Below are 14,360 nucleotides of genomic sequence, written 5' to 3' on the forward strand. Positions count from 1 at the left end.
TGTTACAAAAGGTCAAGGCATTCTTGGTGGGGATGGACCTGCAGATGTTTGTGATATTCTCGCAACTGGGTGCATCTCAACCATGGGAAAAATAAAAAGAAAACAATAATAAGCGAGGAACGCCTAGATTAGCATGAAGTGATGGAGAAAAATAGACAAATTGAAGTTTTCCGGCTGAGACATCCCAAAGCCGTAGTCTATCTGGTAAACCCGCGCCCCCCCCCCCGAGAACAACACACATTGCCTCGGACTTCTTGCCATCCACAGTCCTTCTAATGCTAGGTCCCGATTTATTAGATCAGAAGGGCTTAAAGACCCACTTTGCCCCTGCCTAGTGCCCACTTTGGGGCTCACGAGAAGAAGAGAAGCAGATGGCCTTGGGTCCAGCCAGTGCGGGGTTTTGGATGCATCGACCAGGGTTCTAACAGGTCCAGAACTTAGCCTGGAGTCAGCCCAAGGGGCCAGGGGAAAGTCATGATAGAGGTGGGCGCCAGAATTTGCCCGTTATGTATAATGCTGTGGTATGGACTATCATTTCGTGGTAAAAGTCATGATAGAAGTGGAATCTAAATTGTACCTGGTGTGTACCATGGTATGGTACGGGCTGAATAGTGGGAGAGTCATGATGGAAGTGGGAACCAAACTGTGCCTGGTACGATATAATATGTTATGGTATGGTATGGCTTGTTCTGTAATTATACTCGGTGTTTTTCAAGTATTAAAAATTACCATTGTAAAATCGACCGCACCTTTCCAAATCGGGCAGAGTAGCTCAACCTCGCAAGTTCGGCTTTTCACTTGCTGGCACCGGCGCTAACGTTAGGTATTAAAGAATTAAATTAAATCAATTCAATTCAATTCACTAAAAAAAGATTATTCATATTTACTCTAAGCAAACTGAAGAGATGCCTCGTAGGGACCGAGTTTTCACCCTCCGGCCCCCAGCTGAGTGGATCAGTCAAGCCAACGCAGAAGCTATCGTGGAGAATGGGATATTCACGGTCCGTGTCTCTCGCCATGCGTCAATTTAGCTTTAGGGAGGGATTTTCTCCGTAGAGAATGTTCGGGAAAAGTGGTAGACCAATGTCTTGAGAAAATTCAGACGAGTCTGAAAAACTTCTGCGACAGAGCGAATCTTTGTTCACCGTATGATGAGACATAACCCAACGTCCATTGATCTACATAGATACCAGTCTTTGTAAAGTGCTACCAAGATACTCATCGCATGGAAGACCGGGGTCCCATTGCCACACACATGGCATTGGGGACTTGTTGGCTGCAGCTCCACGAATGACCCCACTGCGTGTCTCATCGTTCATCCTGGTGCATAACTTAGTCTTTTTTTGGGCGTGCATCAAACAGAACTTTTGGGTGGCTTGCTATTTTTGCCCATTAAGTCTGGATTCTTGCCTTACAATTTACCAAGGGTCCCAGGTGTGTCACGGACTATTTTTCTTTCTCTACGAGTCTCAAAACGTCAAGAAAAAGCGAGCGGCCGATACGAAGTATCCCTGCTGTCTCCGCTGTCTCCTCGGTGGGGGGCAAGTTACTGGAGTCGTGTGTCGGTCTTGACCGTCACCTCATAGTCGAACCTTGACACTCAATTCCTTGCCGACTCTGATTATTGTTCCGATCCCCTCATATCATCCCCATTGCTTCTAGTCAAACACACCTATCTCCTCTCTTGTCATTCGCTTATGAGACCCCCCTCAGCATCAAGAGAGCTTGAGGATGCTGTAACAGCCCACTAGGAAGTCACAATTGACACCTGATGGGTTTTGTCTAGCCTGACCACATTCGTTCGTTATATCTATACCTTTGACTATTGCCTTGTTGGGCTGAGGCTTTTCGGAGATCCCTCACAATGGCCAAAATTCTCTCCGTTCACCCCGTCAAGTGGGAGGGGATGAAGAACCACTGGTGGCAGTTTGTAAGTGTCCCATTGCTTCTCTGCTTCGTTGGAAATTCTGTAGCACTTTTGAGGCATACGCAGAAGCGGCCGGAATGCTGATCAAGTACAGTTGATGATTGGAATTTTACTGGCTTGCATTACCATTGGAGTTGGAAACCTTCTATGGTCTGCTGTCGCAAGAACTATTCGATACTACAAGGTGAGTTTGACTTGAAGGTTTGAAAGGTAGTCTATTGTTCTAGTCTTGCTTACACTCATGTTCATGACATAGTCGCGCCCAATCCCGGATAAGGTTTCTTCACATGTCGCCAAACGTCTTCAGAAATTGGAGAACCGAGAACTGAGTTTGGTACACACTTCGACGCCCTCACAAAAGCCCTTGTCATTTGGAGTATACCTGGGAAGCTTCAACCAGCCGCCGACTGCCTCTCAAGAAAGACTGCTGTCCCAGTGGGATCTTTTGATTGTCGACCCATTCCAGGATGGTGTTGCGGAAGGCATTTTAAAGTGCAATTGCAATCAAGTACTGGGCAGGCTGGATCTTGCGCAGGTCCATTCTTCAAAGGAATCAGTCGTGAGCGCAATCGAGAAGATTGAAGGCATCCTTGCCAACAACTTCAATGATAGCGCCTTCTCCGGTATCTTGTTCGCCAACTGGGAGGAAATTTTCACCCCATCGGTCCAGGCAAAACTCTTTGAGACAATCAGTGCCCTCGGTCTGGCTGTTTACTTGGAAACGCAACCACCAACTTTCTTGAAAAACAGAAAAGCCTTACAAAATGGAGCTATCGCTGGACTGGTTATTCGCAATGCCAGTATCATGCCAGATGGTGAAAAGCGCGACTATTTCCAAATGGAAAAACTGCAATCGACCATCAAAGCATTTGTCTCCGAGGCATGCATGAGAGACTTTGTAGTTCTGGCCTGGGAGACAGTCAACGACGATGTTGCTCTGTCGAACGCCATCGTCCGCCGGTCTATTCAGTGGTGCAGCTTCTACAGCGCTATTTCTTGGATTGGCCCCGAGGCCTCTCTCAGAGATTCTGACCTAAATATTCCGACTCTCGAGCCTCTTCCGGCTTTTGGCTGGCTCAAGGAAGCCGAGATCATGAAAACGCATGAGACATGGCGCTCCAACCGTGAAATTTCGACATCTTCTGGTGTTCAAACCGGGTGGGATACGCTTCGACCACTTTTCCCTGCCGTCGATGGTTTGCTTGACTCGGAGGAGAGCGAGACAAATTCGCCACTCAGCCCTGTCCTCCGACTCAGAGACCCTCCAGAATGGGTATCGCAGGTCAAGTCGCAAGGCAGCCCATTGTCTGTTTCTATGTCTGGACAAGAGTATACCAACATGGGATGCTTCCCTCTAGGATCGGACCCCACTCCAATGGCTTTCGCAGAGATTCTTCAATCCCAGCAACGTCTCAAAGGCCTGGAACTCCTTCATCCCGTACCTGCAACAAAGCTACAAAGCATCAGTCTTCTCTTCCGCAATTTTCACGAGAATCTGGGGATGACATGCGACGATGTGCACCTGTTGTCTACTATTCAAGAATTGTCCGATTCAGCATCTGATGGGTCACTGAGGATTAGCCTTGCACTGGACTCTGGCCTCAGAAAGACATCTGATTCCCGCTTCTGGGCAGTCTATGAACAGGATGAGGAAAAGTTCGAGATTTTTGTCTCCAAAAATGCCCAGGGTCTGGCTGGAACCGTCCTGCATACTTTCCTCTCTGCGAAAGGATTTTCTCGCCACGTCAGCTGTGAAATGGAAGTAGCCTTGGCAAGCTGGTCTGAGGATCTGGCTCCAAACACCAACCTTCCCCGTCGATTTGTTCAAGATATCGATGCTCTCAGTCCGGAGGAGCGACTGCTTCTTCTGCAACATCTGTCTCTTACCGATTCTCACAGCGAACTGTCTGAGAATATATGTGCCTACATTCGCGAGCAGCTCTTGGATGCACCCTCCTTTGCCCAGTTGAAGGAACTCAACACGGTGGGATATCTCGAAGGCTCCACAAGCCCTGAGGAGCTCATCCGATCGCGAATTGCTTGGTACGAAGAGCAGGGTTGTTCGTATCCTTCGCTCTCGGCTTCCCTTGATCTATTCCATCAGGTCGATCAGGTCTTTACGCGAGTACTGAAGCAGCACCGCGAAGACGATCTGGCCGCTATCACATCAGGACTTTGCCAATTGGTGCAAGAAGGCCAGATCGATGCCTACGCGGATATGATAGCCCTCGCGCTTTTTTGTGCCGCCAGGAGAGACGCATTTGACGAAATTTATGCCGAGGTCACCGACAGGAACCCATTGTTCAACCTGCACTCGGACCAAGCCGCCGCATTTGCAGAGTCATTCGCTTTGGGCTCGCGTTGTGAAGCGTACTTCGGTGTGAATCCCAGCGTCTTTGGAAAACTTCTATCTGATCGATTCCGAGCCTACTATTCCAAACATCAACCTCCAAACTGGATCAATGGTGCTCCGCAGCTGGCAACAGCCTACGCTGGTGCTCAGATCGATGTGAACCCGGACGATAAATCCAAAGTCATGCGATCATACCAGCGATTTACGTTCTTGAGTGTTTTTGCCATCCCGGCCCTGATTGACATCATGTTGCTCACCCTTATCGGACGAGGACTGTATCTTTCTGCCTACATGACGCATTCAGAGCAGGATAGTGCGACAATGGCCTTGATGATTTCCCTGCTGCTTTCCGGTGCCATCGGCACATGGATTGCCTGCGGTGGACCGTACTACCTTATCTCAATGGCCTTTGCTGCAGCCAACATGTTTGTCTTGATTCGGTTGATTGCAGGCATTGCCTTCACAGTCGCTGGAGGCTTGATTGGTTTTATCGGTATCTCCAGCGCCAGAGGCCCTCGAGCGGGTATCATCTTCTATCTCTACCTGATTGGCTTCACCATCTACTTTTCGACCTTCGCTTCCCTTGCAAGCTTCAGCTACCCCGGCTCCACATTCCTGTCGGGCCGTAAGCCGATTATCTTCTGCATTCCGATCCTCTTCCTGGCACCTGTCATCACTACTTTTGCTGGAAATGATTCGGCAATTTACTTGGCTACCATATACCTCTTCATTGGCGTTCTCCTTCTCAGCCTGCGATCTACAACTTCCAAATGGGTGACCTGGTATGAATCCATCCGCCGCACCGATGATACTGAGATTCGCAAGTGGTACATCTCCGTTCATGGAAACAACAATGAGAAGGTCTTTGGCACCATGAGTGACCCTGCTGCTCTCAAACTGGCACGAGAGGCTCTCTTCAGCGACATTCAGGCCGAGAAGTCCCGCGGAATTTTCTCCAAGCCAACCACTGATAAGATGGTCAAAGAACTTGCTCGCGACTGGGACTCAACCAACTTCCTTTTGGATTGGTACTGTCGCTATGCAGACGTCCCCCGACCAATCCCGTTCAGCTCTGGATGGAACATCCAGACCAAGGTTGCTCTCGATGTCCTACGTAACTCGCAAAAAGGCCTTCGTCTACACAATGCTTTCGTCCACTGGCGTCAATCCAGCAAGGAGATTGGTTGTGGTGTCCTGTACTTTGTTATTGCCCTGCTGGATAAGTGGATTCAATTACTGAGTGGCGATCGTCTCCTGGGATTGACAGCCTCTTTGACTGATGCGAATCGCATGGCTGTCGGGTTTGCGCTGGCCTATTATCTTATTGGTGCTGTACTCATCGACACCAAGGCTCAAGAGCTCCACGAAGCCATTGGTGGAGATACACCAGCTGCCGTCAAGTTCGCAAAGGACATTCGTGCCTCGCAGAAGAAGAGCATCCAATTCCGGCGGAAAGTCTACTGGCGTGTCCTGTTCAGGTTTTTGCTATGGCACGTCTGGAGTCTGGCCCTTTCAACTGCTCTCATCTGGACATTCCAGTCATCGTTGGAAGCCATGGTTGTCTTCTTCTCCTACGTTCTTGCCTACAGCGGTCTCATCTGGTACCAATATACCAAGATTTTCACCGGACCTCATGCCCTGAAGCCTCTCTTGACTGGTATCCTTGTCGGATTGCCCGTTGGAATTGCCCTCAAGGTCAGTTTCCCTAGCTTCCTGTACTCGCAGATCATTGGTCTTGGAGTTGCTACTTGGATTGTCGCCATTCTTTCTCTCTTCAATGCCAAAATGGGCATGCCTCACAAAGTCGATTCTCCCGTTGAATTGGGAAGAACTTTCCATGCCTTTACTACGCCATGGGCAGACCCTGATTGGTCCCAGCAAGAGCTTCAGAGCTACTTTGAGAACATCTCTCTTCTTCCGGCCGATTCCCGCTTCAAAGTCGATCCGAATCTCCACCCAGGAATTGAGATCAAGACTGTCATGCTTACTCGCAGGCAAGAACTTCGAATCCATGAAGCCTTCCCCAACTCCAAGGAAATGATTGAACAGGCTATTGCATTGTGGGAACGCGGAGACATCTGTCTTGAGCTTGTCCCACACGGTTCCATGGGACCCGGTATTCGGGCCTTGAGCTGCAGCACTGGCAATCAACTGAAGGTGGCGATTAGCGTGAGGGGCTTACACGATGAGCGACTTGACGTCAGCGCCAACTGTCAGATCATTGCGGAGACTCTGGTCCACTCTGTCGCCGAGATGGTCATGGGTATTCCTCACGAGTATGCGGCTCTGTCCGAGGCGATTATCTCGGGTGGAGTTACTCACACCATGGCCCGGCTACTGCGCGAAGAGGCCAACACCTCTCTCGTCGTGCAGTGGGCTAAAAAGGAGCTTCTCCGACAGTTGTGCCTTGGATTTGAAGCAGACATTCACTGGGACAAGCTGCCCGTGGAGGTACGAAAAGTCCTTCTGAGCCGCTGTGTCGGACAACAATGTGACCTACCGGAGAGTCAACGCCAATGGCTTCAACAGAGTCTTTGCCAGTTTGACACCAATGACCTTGACATTCACGTTGCGAGATGCAATCTTGGAGCGGCTATGGCGATCAGTATCCTCGACTATTCGCACTATGGTACTGGCGAGGCCGCTATTCCCAAGGAGCCCGAGACTGCCGAATTCATCTCTTACGTTCCTCGGAAGCTACCATTGCCTTTGACTTTGCTGAGATCCCCCTTTAGCTACATCTACCACAAGGCAGGGTCTGTTGTCAAGTTCGTGGTCATTGCTATGGTCGCCGATCCCGAATTCCAAAGAGAATTCGATCACGTCTCCAAGAGACTACCGACAGTCGTCCGCGTTCCAACTGTCTTCTTGCTCAACATGATCTGGGTCTATGCTAAGATTATGCAAGACTTTGGGCTATCTTTCTTCCTGTTCCATGGTCGCAAGAACGTCAAGCTACTTTGGGAAGAAACCAAGGGAATGACCATTCACATCAAGAAGAGCAGAGTCATCATCCAAGGACTTGACGGGACCTTCACGGCATTTAGGCACCAGGAAACTGATGGAGGCTTCAAAGTCTACCAATACGCTGGCGAGCACAAGACCGAGCCCAAAGACAAGGAAGCAAGAACGCTCAAGTATGTCAGCAGCTATTCCAGCGAAATGCTGCTTCTCATCAAGCAAGAGTTCAAAGACGGAAAACTGCTCAATGAATACCACTACGACTATCAAGCACCGGTCAAGAAGGGTCTCAAGCTCAGCAAGTCATCCAATGCGCGCATGCCCCTTGGTCGACGATGTGTCCAAGGCGAAAACCACCTGCAAAGCATCCAGTACAACTCCAAGGGCCTTGTTGACAAGGGTTCATACATGAAGGATGGCAATCTTATTCGGTTCCAGTACCATTATCGCAAGAACCCACGCTTTGGAGATGAACTGCTTCGAGCCGAGTTCTCGTTGTCCCACATCACTTGCAATGTCTCATGGTGTGCACCTCCGCGCCGTCACCGCGACAAGGAGCATCGTTGGATTCCTCATACCAAGGTTACCGAGGCCACCTTCGTTCAACAGGCCAATGGTGATGTGTACGAGAGTCGCTGGCTCTATGATCACAAGTTCCATCCGACCATCTTCACCACCATCAACGGAATGAAAGTCCAAACGCCGCCTATGATCGAGCACGATTACCTGGGGGTTCTGGCTAAGCCGAACTATACCAGCTTCGCGCATGACAATCCCTTCTTCTACGTTGACAGCCTCCGTTCGAATGTCTTCACCCGCCTTCTTGGGCTGAACAAGAAGCGCTTCATCGTGTCGACATCTCGATCTCGCTCTCTGATGTGGAAGGCATGGAAGGACCGTGTTGACCTTGATGGAATCATTGTTCGCTGGATGGATGACCGTATTCTCCGCAAAGATGAGGTGCTTGCTCCTTACTGGCGCAGTCGCGATTGGGGAAATCTCAGAGCCGCAAGGAAGTATATGGAGCTTCGTGCCGATGCAGTCATGGCGAGTGCAGACTTGGACAACAATATCTCCAGCTGGACACCTCTCGCAGTCAAGATTAGTGATTTCTTCAACTTTGGTCCCGGTGGTGATGCAGTCGTCACCACTCGATCCAAGGAAGTCAGTTCTGATACCGACAAGACTCTTCACGTCATGGCGGCAGACAACGGTACCTGGCCCAATGAAGGTGGTGGTGTCTCTGCCTGTCGACGAGACATGATCAACTCCCTGCGTACCATCAAGTGGCATATGATTTGCGAGTCTGCGAATGACTTTGGCATTCCCAAGCACCAGACGGAGAGGAACATCCAGTCGCTGAAGGTGATTCCCCTCTGGGGTATGGACTTCTTGACACCCACCCACGGTCTGTTCAGTAACAAGCTTGATTCGGAGGTGGACAATGTCACTTCCGCCAGCGAGTTCGACATCAAGATGAACTTCATTCCTATTCTCACGGCTTTGGTTAAGGGCGCACGAGCAGTCGATCTCTCAAAGGCGGATATTCACCAGGCAACTCGAGCTCTCGTGAATCTCAACACATACTTCCAGGAATCTCGTCACTGGTCGCAAGTCTGGAACAGTGAAATGGTCAAGCAGAGCTGGCGGGATCTCTGGCTCACTCAAGAAATGCCCAATACCATCCCATCATCTGAATGGTTTGACACTGAGCTCCCCACCTTGTCGACTCTTGATGTTGCTTTGGAGCTATGGTACCGTTACCTCTTCATCTTCTCCATCCCTGTCCCAGACAAGATTCCGAACGTCTTCCAGGCATCCCACCACAGCGTCAGTGCCTCTTACGGTGTCGTGTGTAAGATCAAGCGCAACTGCACCTTACAAATCTGGGATCATGCCATCAGTTGGCGAGAGACTAATCTTTGTCTTTCGTCTGCTCTCTGCAAGCTCTCACCCTTTGTCCGGAATGCCCTTCTGGGTCTGATGCGCATCACCTCCGTTCTGACTCTCCACCATGCGGATATCATTCTTCCTTGTGCGGACTTCTTTAACCCAGGCTGGGAAGTTGAGATCGGTACTTGCCAGGGAACTATTGAGCATCGTAACACGTTCCGTCGCAAGGTTGACCCGGTTGTTAACGGTATCACCGACATGCAGAAGTTTGCTCCTGTGAAGGAGATCAAGTCTGAGCGTCCGACCGTGACCATGCTTTCTCACGTGTGGTATGCTAAGGATATCAAGACTGCACTTCTGGCCGCCGATATCATTATCAACCAGTGGAAGTTCGATGACTACCATCTTGACATTTACGGTGCCATTGACAAGGCTCCCACGTACTCCACTGAATGTCAGGAGATCATCGCTTCCAAGGGTCTTCGCGGCAGAGTCACATTGCGCGGAACGGCTGATCCCATGAAGGTGCTCGAAAACACCTGGCTGTTCCTGAACTCCTCTCTGTCCGAAGGTCTTCCTCTGGCTTTGGGTGAAGCAGCTCTCACCGGAGCACCTGTTGTCTGCACAGACGTCGGTGCTTCGCTTCGTGTGCTCAGTGACCCAGATGACTTCTCACGCTTCAGCGCCGTAGTCGCACCCAACGATGCCCAAGCTCTCGCAAAGGCCCAAATCTCCATGCTCGCCATGCTTGGAGAATGGAGCCAATACAGCGATGACAATAGTCCCGCGCCTATCCTCACCTCAGTACCCACTCCAGAAGAGGTTGAACTCATCACTCGCCGCATGTACGAAAAGAGCGAACAACGACGCAAACTAGGCATGATGACTCGAAAGATCGTCCAGAAATCCTTCAGCGGTGACCGTTATCTCCGCGAGCACGAACAGATGCTCTGGATCGGCAAGTCAGCCAAGATGATGGCCAGCCGCGCCGCCGGCGAGCCAGTCGAGCCCTCAGACATCGCCGCAGCCGTCGGACGCTCAGGAGCAGTGGAAGAGGAAATCATCACCATCCCACCAAGCGCAGTCTACTCCTGGCGATCGTCAGCAGCCTCAAACATGTCCACCGTCTACAGCTCCGTTTCCAACTTCCCCCTGCAAGACCGTCGCACTCGCGCTGTCTCCAGCATTTCCGCCCTCAGTCTCAGCAATCTCTCCACAGACACCGAATCCCACGCCCGTCTCCCTGTCTTTGCACCTCGCCTCTCCATGCTCTCCGCCGGAGGCTCTCCTGGCAGCCGCTCCCCTGGCCTTGTCCCCCCGCAGAACTTCCGTGTGTCTCTGGGAGGACCGCGTCGGCCGCAGTCCTTCGCACGCTCCATCTCGACCGCTGGTCGGGAACAGGTTCGTGGTCTACACCGTGAGGATCTCATGCAGTATCGCAACTCGGATGTTAGTACGATCATGCGGGAGGACTTTTTGAAGTCTGGCCATGTTTTCAGCCATTAGGCATTGCATGCACATATCCTTCTTTTCTCATTTCTTTTCCTATCTCTTCTGTTCATATTATTCTCACTCTGTTGCGAAAAAGCCCTTTGTCTCTTCGCTCTAGCTCATATACCAGTCTGTTCAGCATTAGCATACCATAATCAATCGCATGTTAGCGTCTATAGTCATGATTGAACATATTTATCTTGTTTGAATTTGGAATCCATGTGAATGCGTAAAAATATTTGATCGTATAAAAGATATGCAGACCCGAAATAACGCCTCCTAGCAAAAGGGGGATGGGTGGGTAAAAAAGAATCACAGTGTGAAGGATAGTCTTCTAGTGACAAATCGCTTGGCCCGCTTCCAGGATGACTCCACAGGCTTTGGATGCGCAATGCGGTGCCACTCGCCATTGAACGCATTGATGAGCCAGCTCGACAAGCCTGGTGTGAAATGTCAGCTCAAGATCAATAGCATCCAATGCATTAGGTTTAGACTTACGCTCATAGACGACGCGGTGTGCATTGTGGAAAAAGATACTGTGATCCGAATCTGGGTACATCACCATGTCCCAGTTGTCGATGTTTTGCAAGTTCAGCTTGTCGAGCAGAGTGAGCGTATTCTGGTAGTGGACGTTGTCATCTGCCACACCATGCATGATCAGGAATCGGGTATTCTCGCCCATTGCTGCGACGTCGCTGATTGTTGAATTGTCATAGCCCTCGGGGTTGTTCTGGGGGCGGTGCATATAACGCTCGGTGTAGATGGAGTCTATCGAAAGTGAGTCGTCAGTCAATCTACTATTGGTAGTCTTTGAGCAAGGCCTTCATGGAAGCGACATACCGTAGAATCTCCAATCCGTCACAGGGGCTACGGCCATACCATACTGGAAGGTCTCGCCTGCATCCTGCTCGAGGACCTTCAGGGTCATGAAACCACCGAAACTCCAACCCCAGATGGCCAGTCGAGATTCATCTACATAAGGTTTCTGGGCCCAGATCTTGCCGGTTTCGATTTGATCCCGCGCCTCATAGTATCCCAGGTTGTCGCGAACGATGCACCGAGCCTCGCGACCGATGAAGCCTGTTCCGCGACCGTCCACCGTGACCACAATATACCCCAAGCTAGAGGCCACGTAGGATTGGAAGTCGACCAGGAACTTTCGGTCGACTGTTTGGGAGCCAGGTCCGCCGTACAGATGGAAGAGCACCGGATACTTCTTCTTCGGGTTGAAGTGTGGTGGTCGCCGTTCGACCACTTGGAGTTCGTACCCATCGATAGTCACCGTGCTGTATACCTCTGCTGGAAGCGCGAAGTCTTCGACCTTCTCGGCAAGCTGTTTATTCTCCTCGATGACAATCTCCTTCTTCATAACGCTGTCTTGGGTACTGACCACGGCTTGCCAGGGAACTGCGGGTCCCTTGTAGCTCAGGAGCGCATATCCAGCACCGTCGGAGAAGGAGACGCCGTAGTAGCCAGGCTTCGACGTATCGGTCAAAGCGCGAAGATCAGAGCCATCAAGTTTGACCTGATATACGTGTCGCTGTGTTGGTCCCTCCTTGGTCGCAACGAAATAGACCAAGTTATTCTTCAAGTCAACTGAGGTTGGCGCCTGGACTACTTCCCACTTGCCCGAGGTGAGCATCACTGGCTCGGAGCTGTCCAGTGGGGAGAAATACGCAAGATGATCGTAACCCTCATGAATCACGGTATCAATGTAGCCGGCCTCTGGTCGGCCACTGCTGGGATCGGCTGGAATAATCCATGTCGACTGAGAGGGCTCAACCCAGCCACCGTCCAAAGCAGCAATGTCAGTCGAGCGAACGAGCTTTGCAGTTCGAGCTTTGGCATCAACCAAGAATATCTTAACAACGTCACTTTCACGGTTCGTCTCGCGGATCAGAACCTTCTGCTCAGGTGCCCAGACGACTTCGATGATGATTCGATCGTCATCCTCAAAGTCTTCCGGCATCTCGATGGAGAAGAGCTCGTGCTTCTCCACGTCATAGAACCGAAGGTTGACGATGGGATTAGGAGTGCCGGCCTTGGGATATTTGATCTGGCGCACCTCGGGATAATTCTCCAGGCCGGCTTCAGGTTGAGTACCTGATGGACGGTGGAGGAAATACTGAACGGGATACTCGGGGACGTCGGTTTCGTTGGTGCGCAACATCGCAAGGAACTTGCCATCCAACGACCACCAGGTGGCTCCATTGCCAGACAGAACCTCCTCTTCATACACCCAATCCGGAACACCGTTGAACACCTCCTTACCACCATCCGTCGTGACGGGAATCGCCTTGGACGAGGACAGGTCGCGCAGATACACATTGTTCTCCCAGACAAATACAACTGCATCAGACTCGGGCGACCACCAGGCCAACTGGATGCGACCGGTGTGATTGTCGGGGTCCAAGGCCTCAGCTGTTTGAGTTGCGACATCAAAGATCCAGTAATTTCCATAATACGAGTGCCGCCAATTCGACGCATAATCAGACAGAACCAGAACCTTCTCGTGGTTGGGACTCACCCAAATCTTGGACGCCATGACGAAGGTGGTGCCCACCCAGAAATGTGACTCTTTCATTAGGACTTTAGCATCAGAGACCTTGGCTCCTCCAGCCTTGCGGTTGCGAATATCTTCAATGCGCAGGTATCCGCCCCCGTGCTCGCCCTGCTCGATCAAAAGCCCATCTTCGCCATTCGAGCCTGCGGTCCATGCGATCGCATGAGACTGCGGTGACCAATACCCCGTCAGGACCTGTTCGAGTGTCACCGGCTTCCCATAGCTGGTACCACCGGTTGCAGAGTCCGGCTCATGCACTTCAACCGCGGAGGGGGAGGAAATCGCCGCTGCATTGGACCGCCCCTGTACGAGGAAGAAGACGAATGCAACGATCCAGCCGCTGGCCATGACCACGCAGACAAGGACACCGAACAGGCACCATCGACGGCCCGATGAAGACTTGGTCTTCTTAGACGGGAGGAAAGGCTCGTCTACCCCAGATTCTTTCCCATCTTCCAAGTCCCGGTATCGTTGTCCCTCCCCGTCTCCATCTCCATCTTCCCCGGCCGCGAACTCGTGCTTGTAAGCATCGAGGAAGGCCGCGGAGGCGACCGAGAGACCCGAATCGGAGGAGGCATTTGATGCCGCGGAGGCCGACCGCTGTCGAGTTAGCGGTACAGCCTCGGGGACACCTTCATTGTCGAGCTTCCCCATGATCGTGTGTGTTTCGGGGAGATCGCAGGCAAGCTGGTTGAGGTACCTTCCGATCGGGGGACGATCTTATCGGCGGAACTGTGGAGCCGAGTCACCAATACTAATCAATTGGCTAGACCAATGCTGTCAACAGATTAACAGCAAGACTATACGAGACAAATCCAATCAATTGGGATGGAATGATCGACATGAAGTGAAATATAATCGTAGTCCTGTGGGAATTGCTGGACGACCCTTCTTCTCATCGCCTGCCTCGGCGTGTGGAAGACCAGCTTGGCGCAGACAAAGCCGCTATTAAGACCCCAATCGGGTATGTGTCTCTATTCAAACACAGTTTAGGCCTAGCAGTGGCACTTTTCTTTCATGTACCAGCGGTTGCCTCGAGCCAAGGAACCCTGGTTATTCTAGGAACAGTAGGTGCCTATGAATTAATGCTATTCTTGAGGCATACTTTTTGCCCAACCTACATCCATCAGGGAAAAGGTCTTCTTACTGGGCACCCCAAGCTGCTGTTTGAA

General features: G+C 51.2%; 2 protein-coding genes across 2 annotated transcripts; one reads left to right on the forward strand and one right to left on the reverse strand.

Annotated features, from left to right (window-relative positions):
• Window positions 1-1,864: 1,864 nt before the first annotated feature.
• Window positions 1,865-10,640, forward strand: gtb3 (glycosyltransferase family 4 protein; the record flags this gene model as incomplete). Its single annotated transcript, XM_057155109.1, has 3 exons — window positions 1,865-1,930; window positions 2,022-2,111; window positions 2,184-10,640. 3 exons carry the CDS (start codon window positions 1,865-1,867, stop codon window positions 10,638-10,640), a joined length of 8,613 nt encoding a protein of 2,870 aa, XP_057006239.1.
• A 297-nt stretch (window positions 10,641-10,937) lies between these two features.
• On the reverse strand, window positions 10,938-13,842 carry dapB (dipeptidyl aminopeptidase dapB; the record flags this gene model as incomplete). Its single annotated transcript, XM_057155110.1, has 3 exons — window positions 10,938-11,065; window positions 11,124-11,393; window positions 11,466-13,842. The coding sequence occupies 3 exons, from the start codon at window positions 13,840-13,842 to the stop codon at window positions 10,938-10,940; spliced, it is 2,775 nt and encodes a 924-aa protein (XP_057006240.1).
• Between the last annotated feature and the right edge of the window lie 518 nt (window positions 13,843-14,360).

This window comes from Penicillium subrubescens, assembly GCF_028828155.1.
Source record: "Penicillium subrubescens strain IBT 31985 chromosome Unknown utg000006l_segment0_segment0, whole genome shotgun sequence".
NCBI classification, from domain to species: Eukaryota; Fungi; Ascomycota; class Eurotiomycetes; order Eurotiales; family Aspergillaceae; genus Penicillium; species Penicillium subrubescens.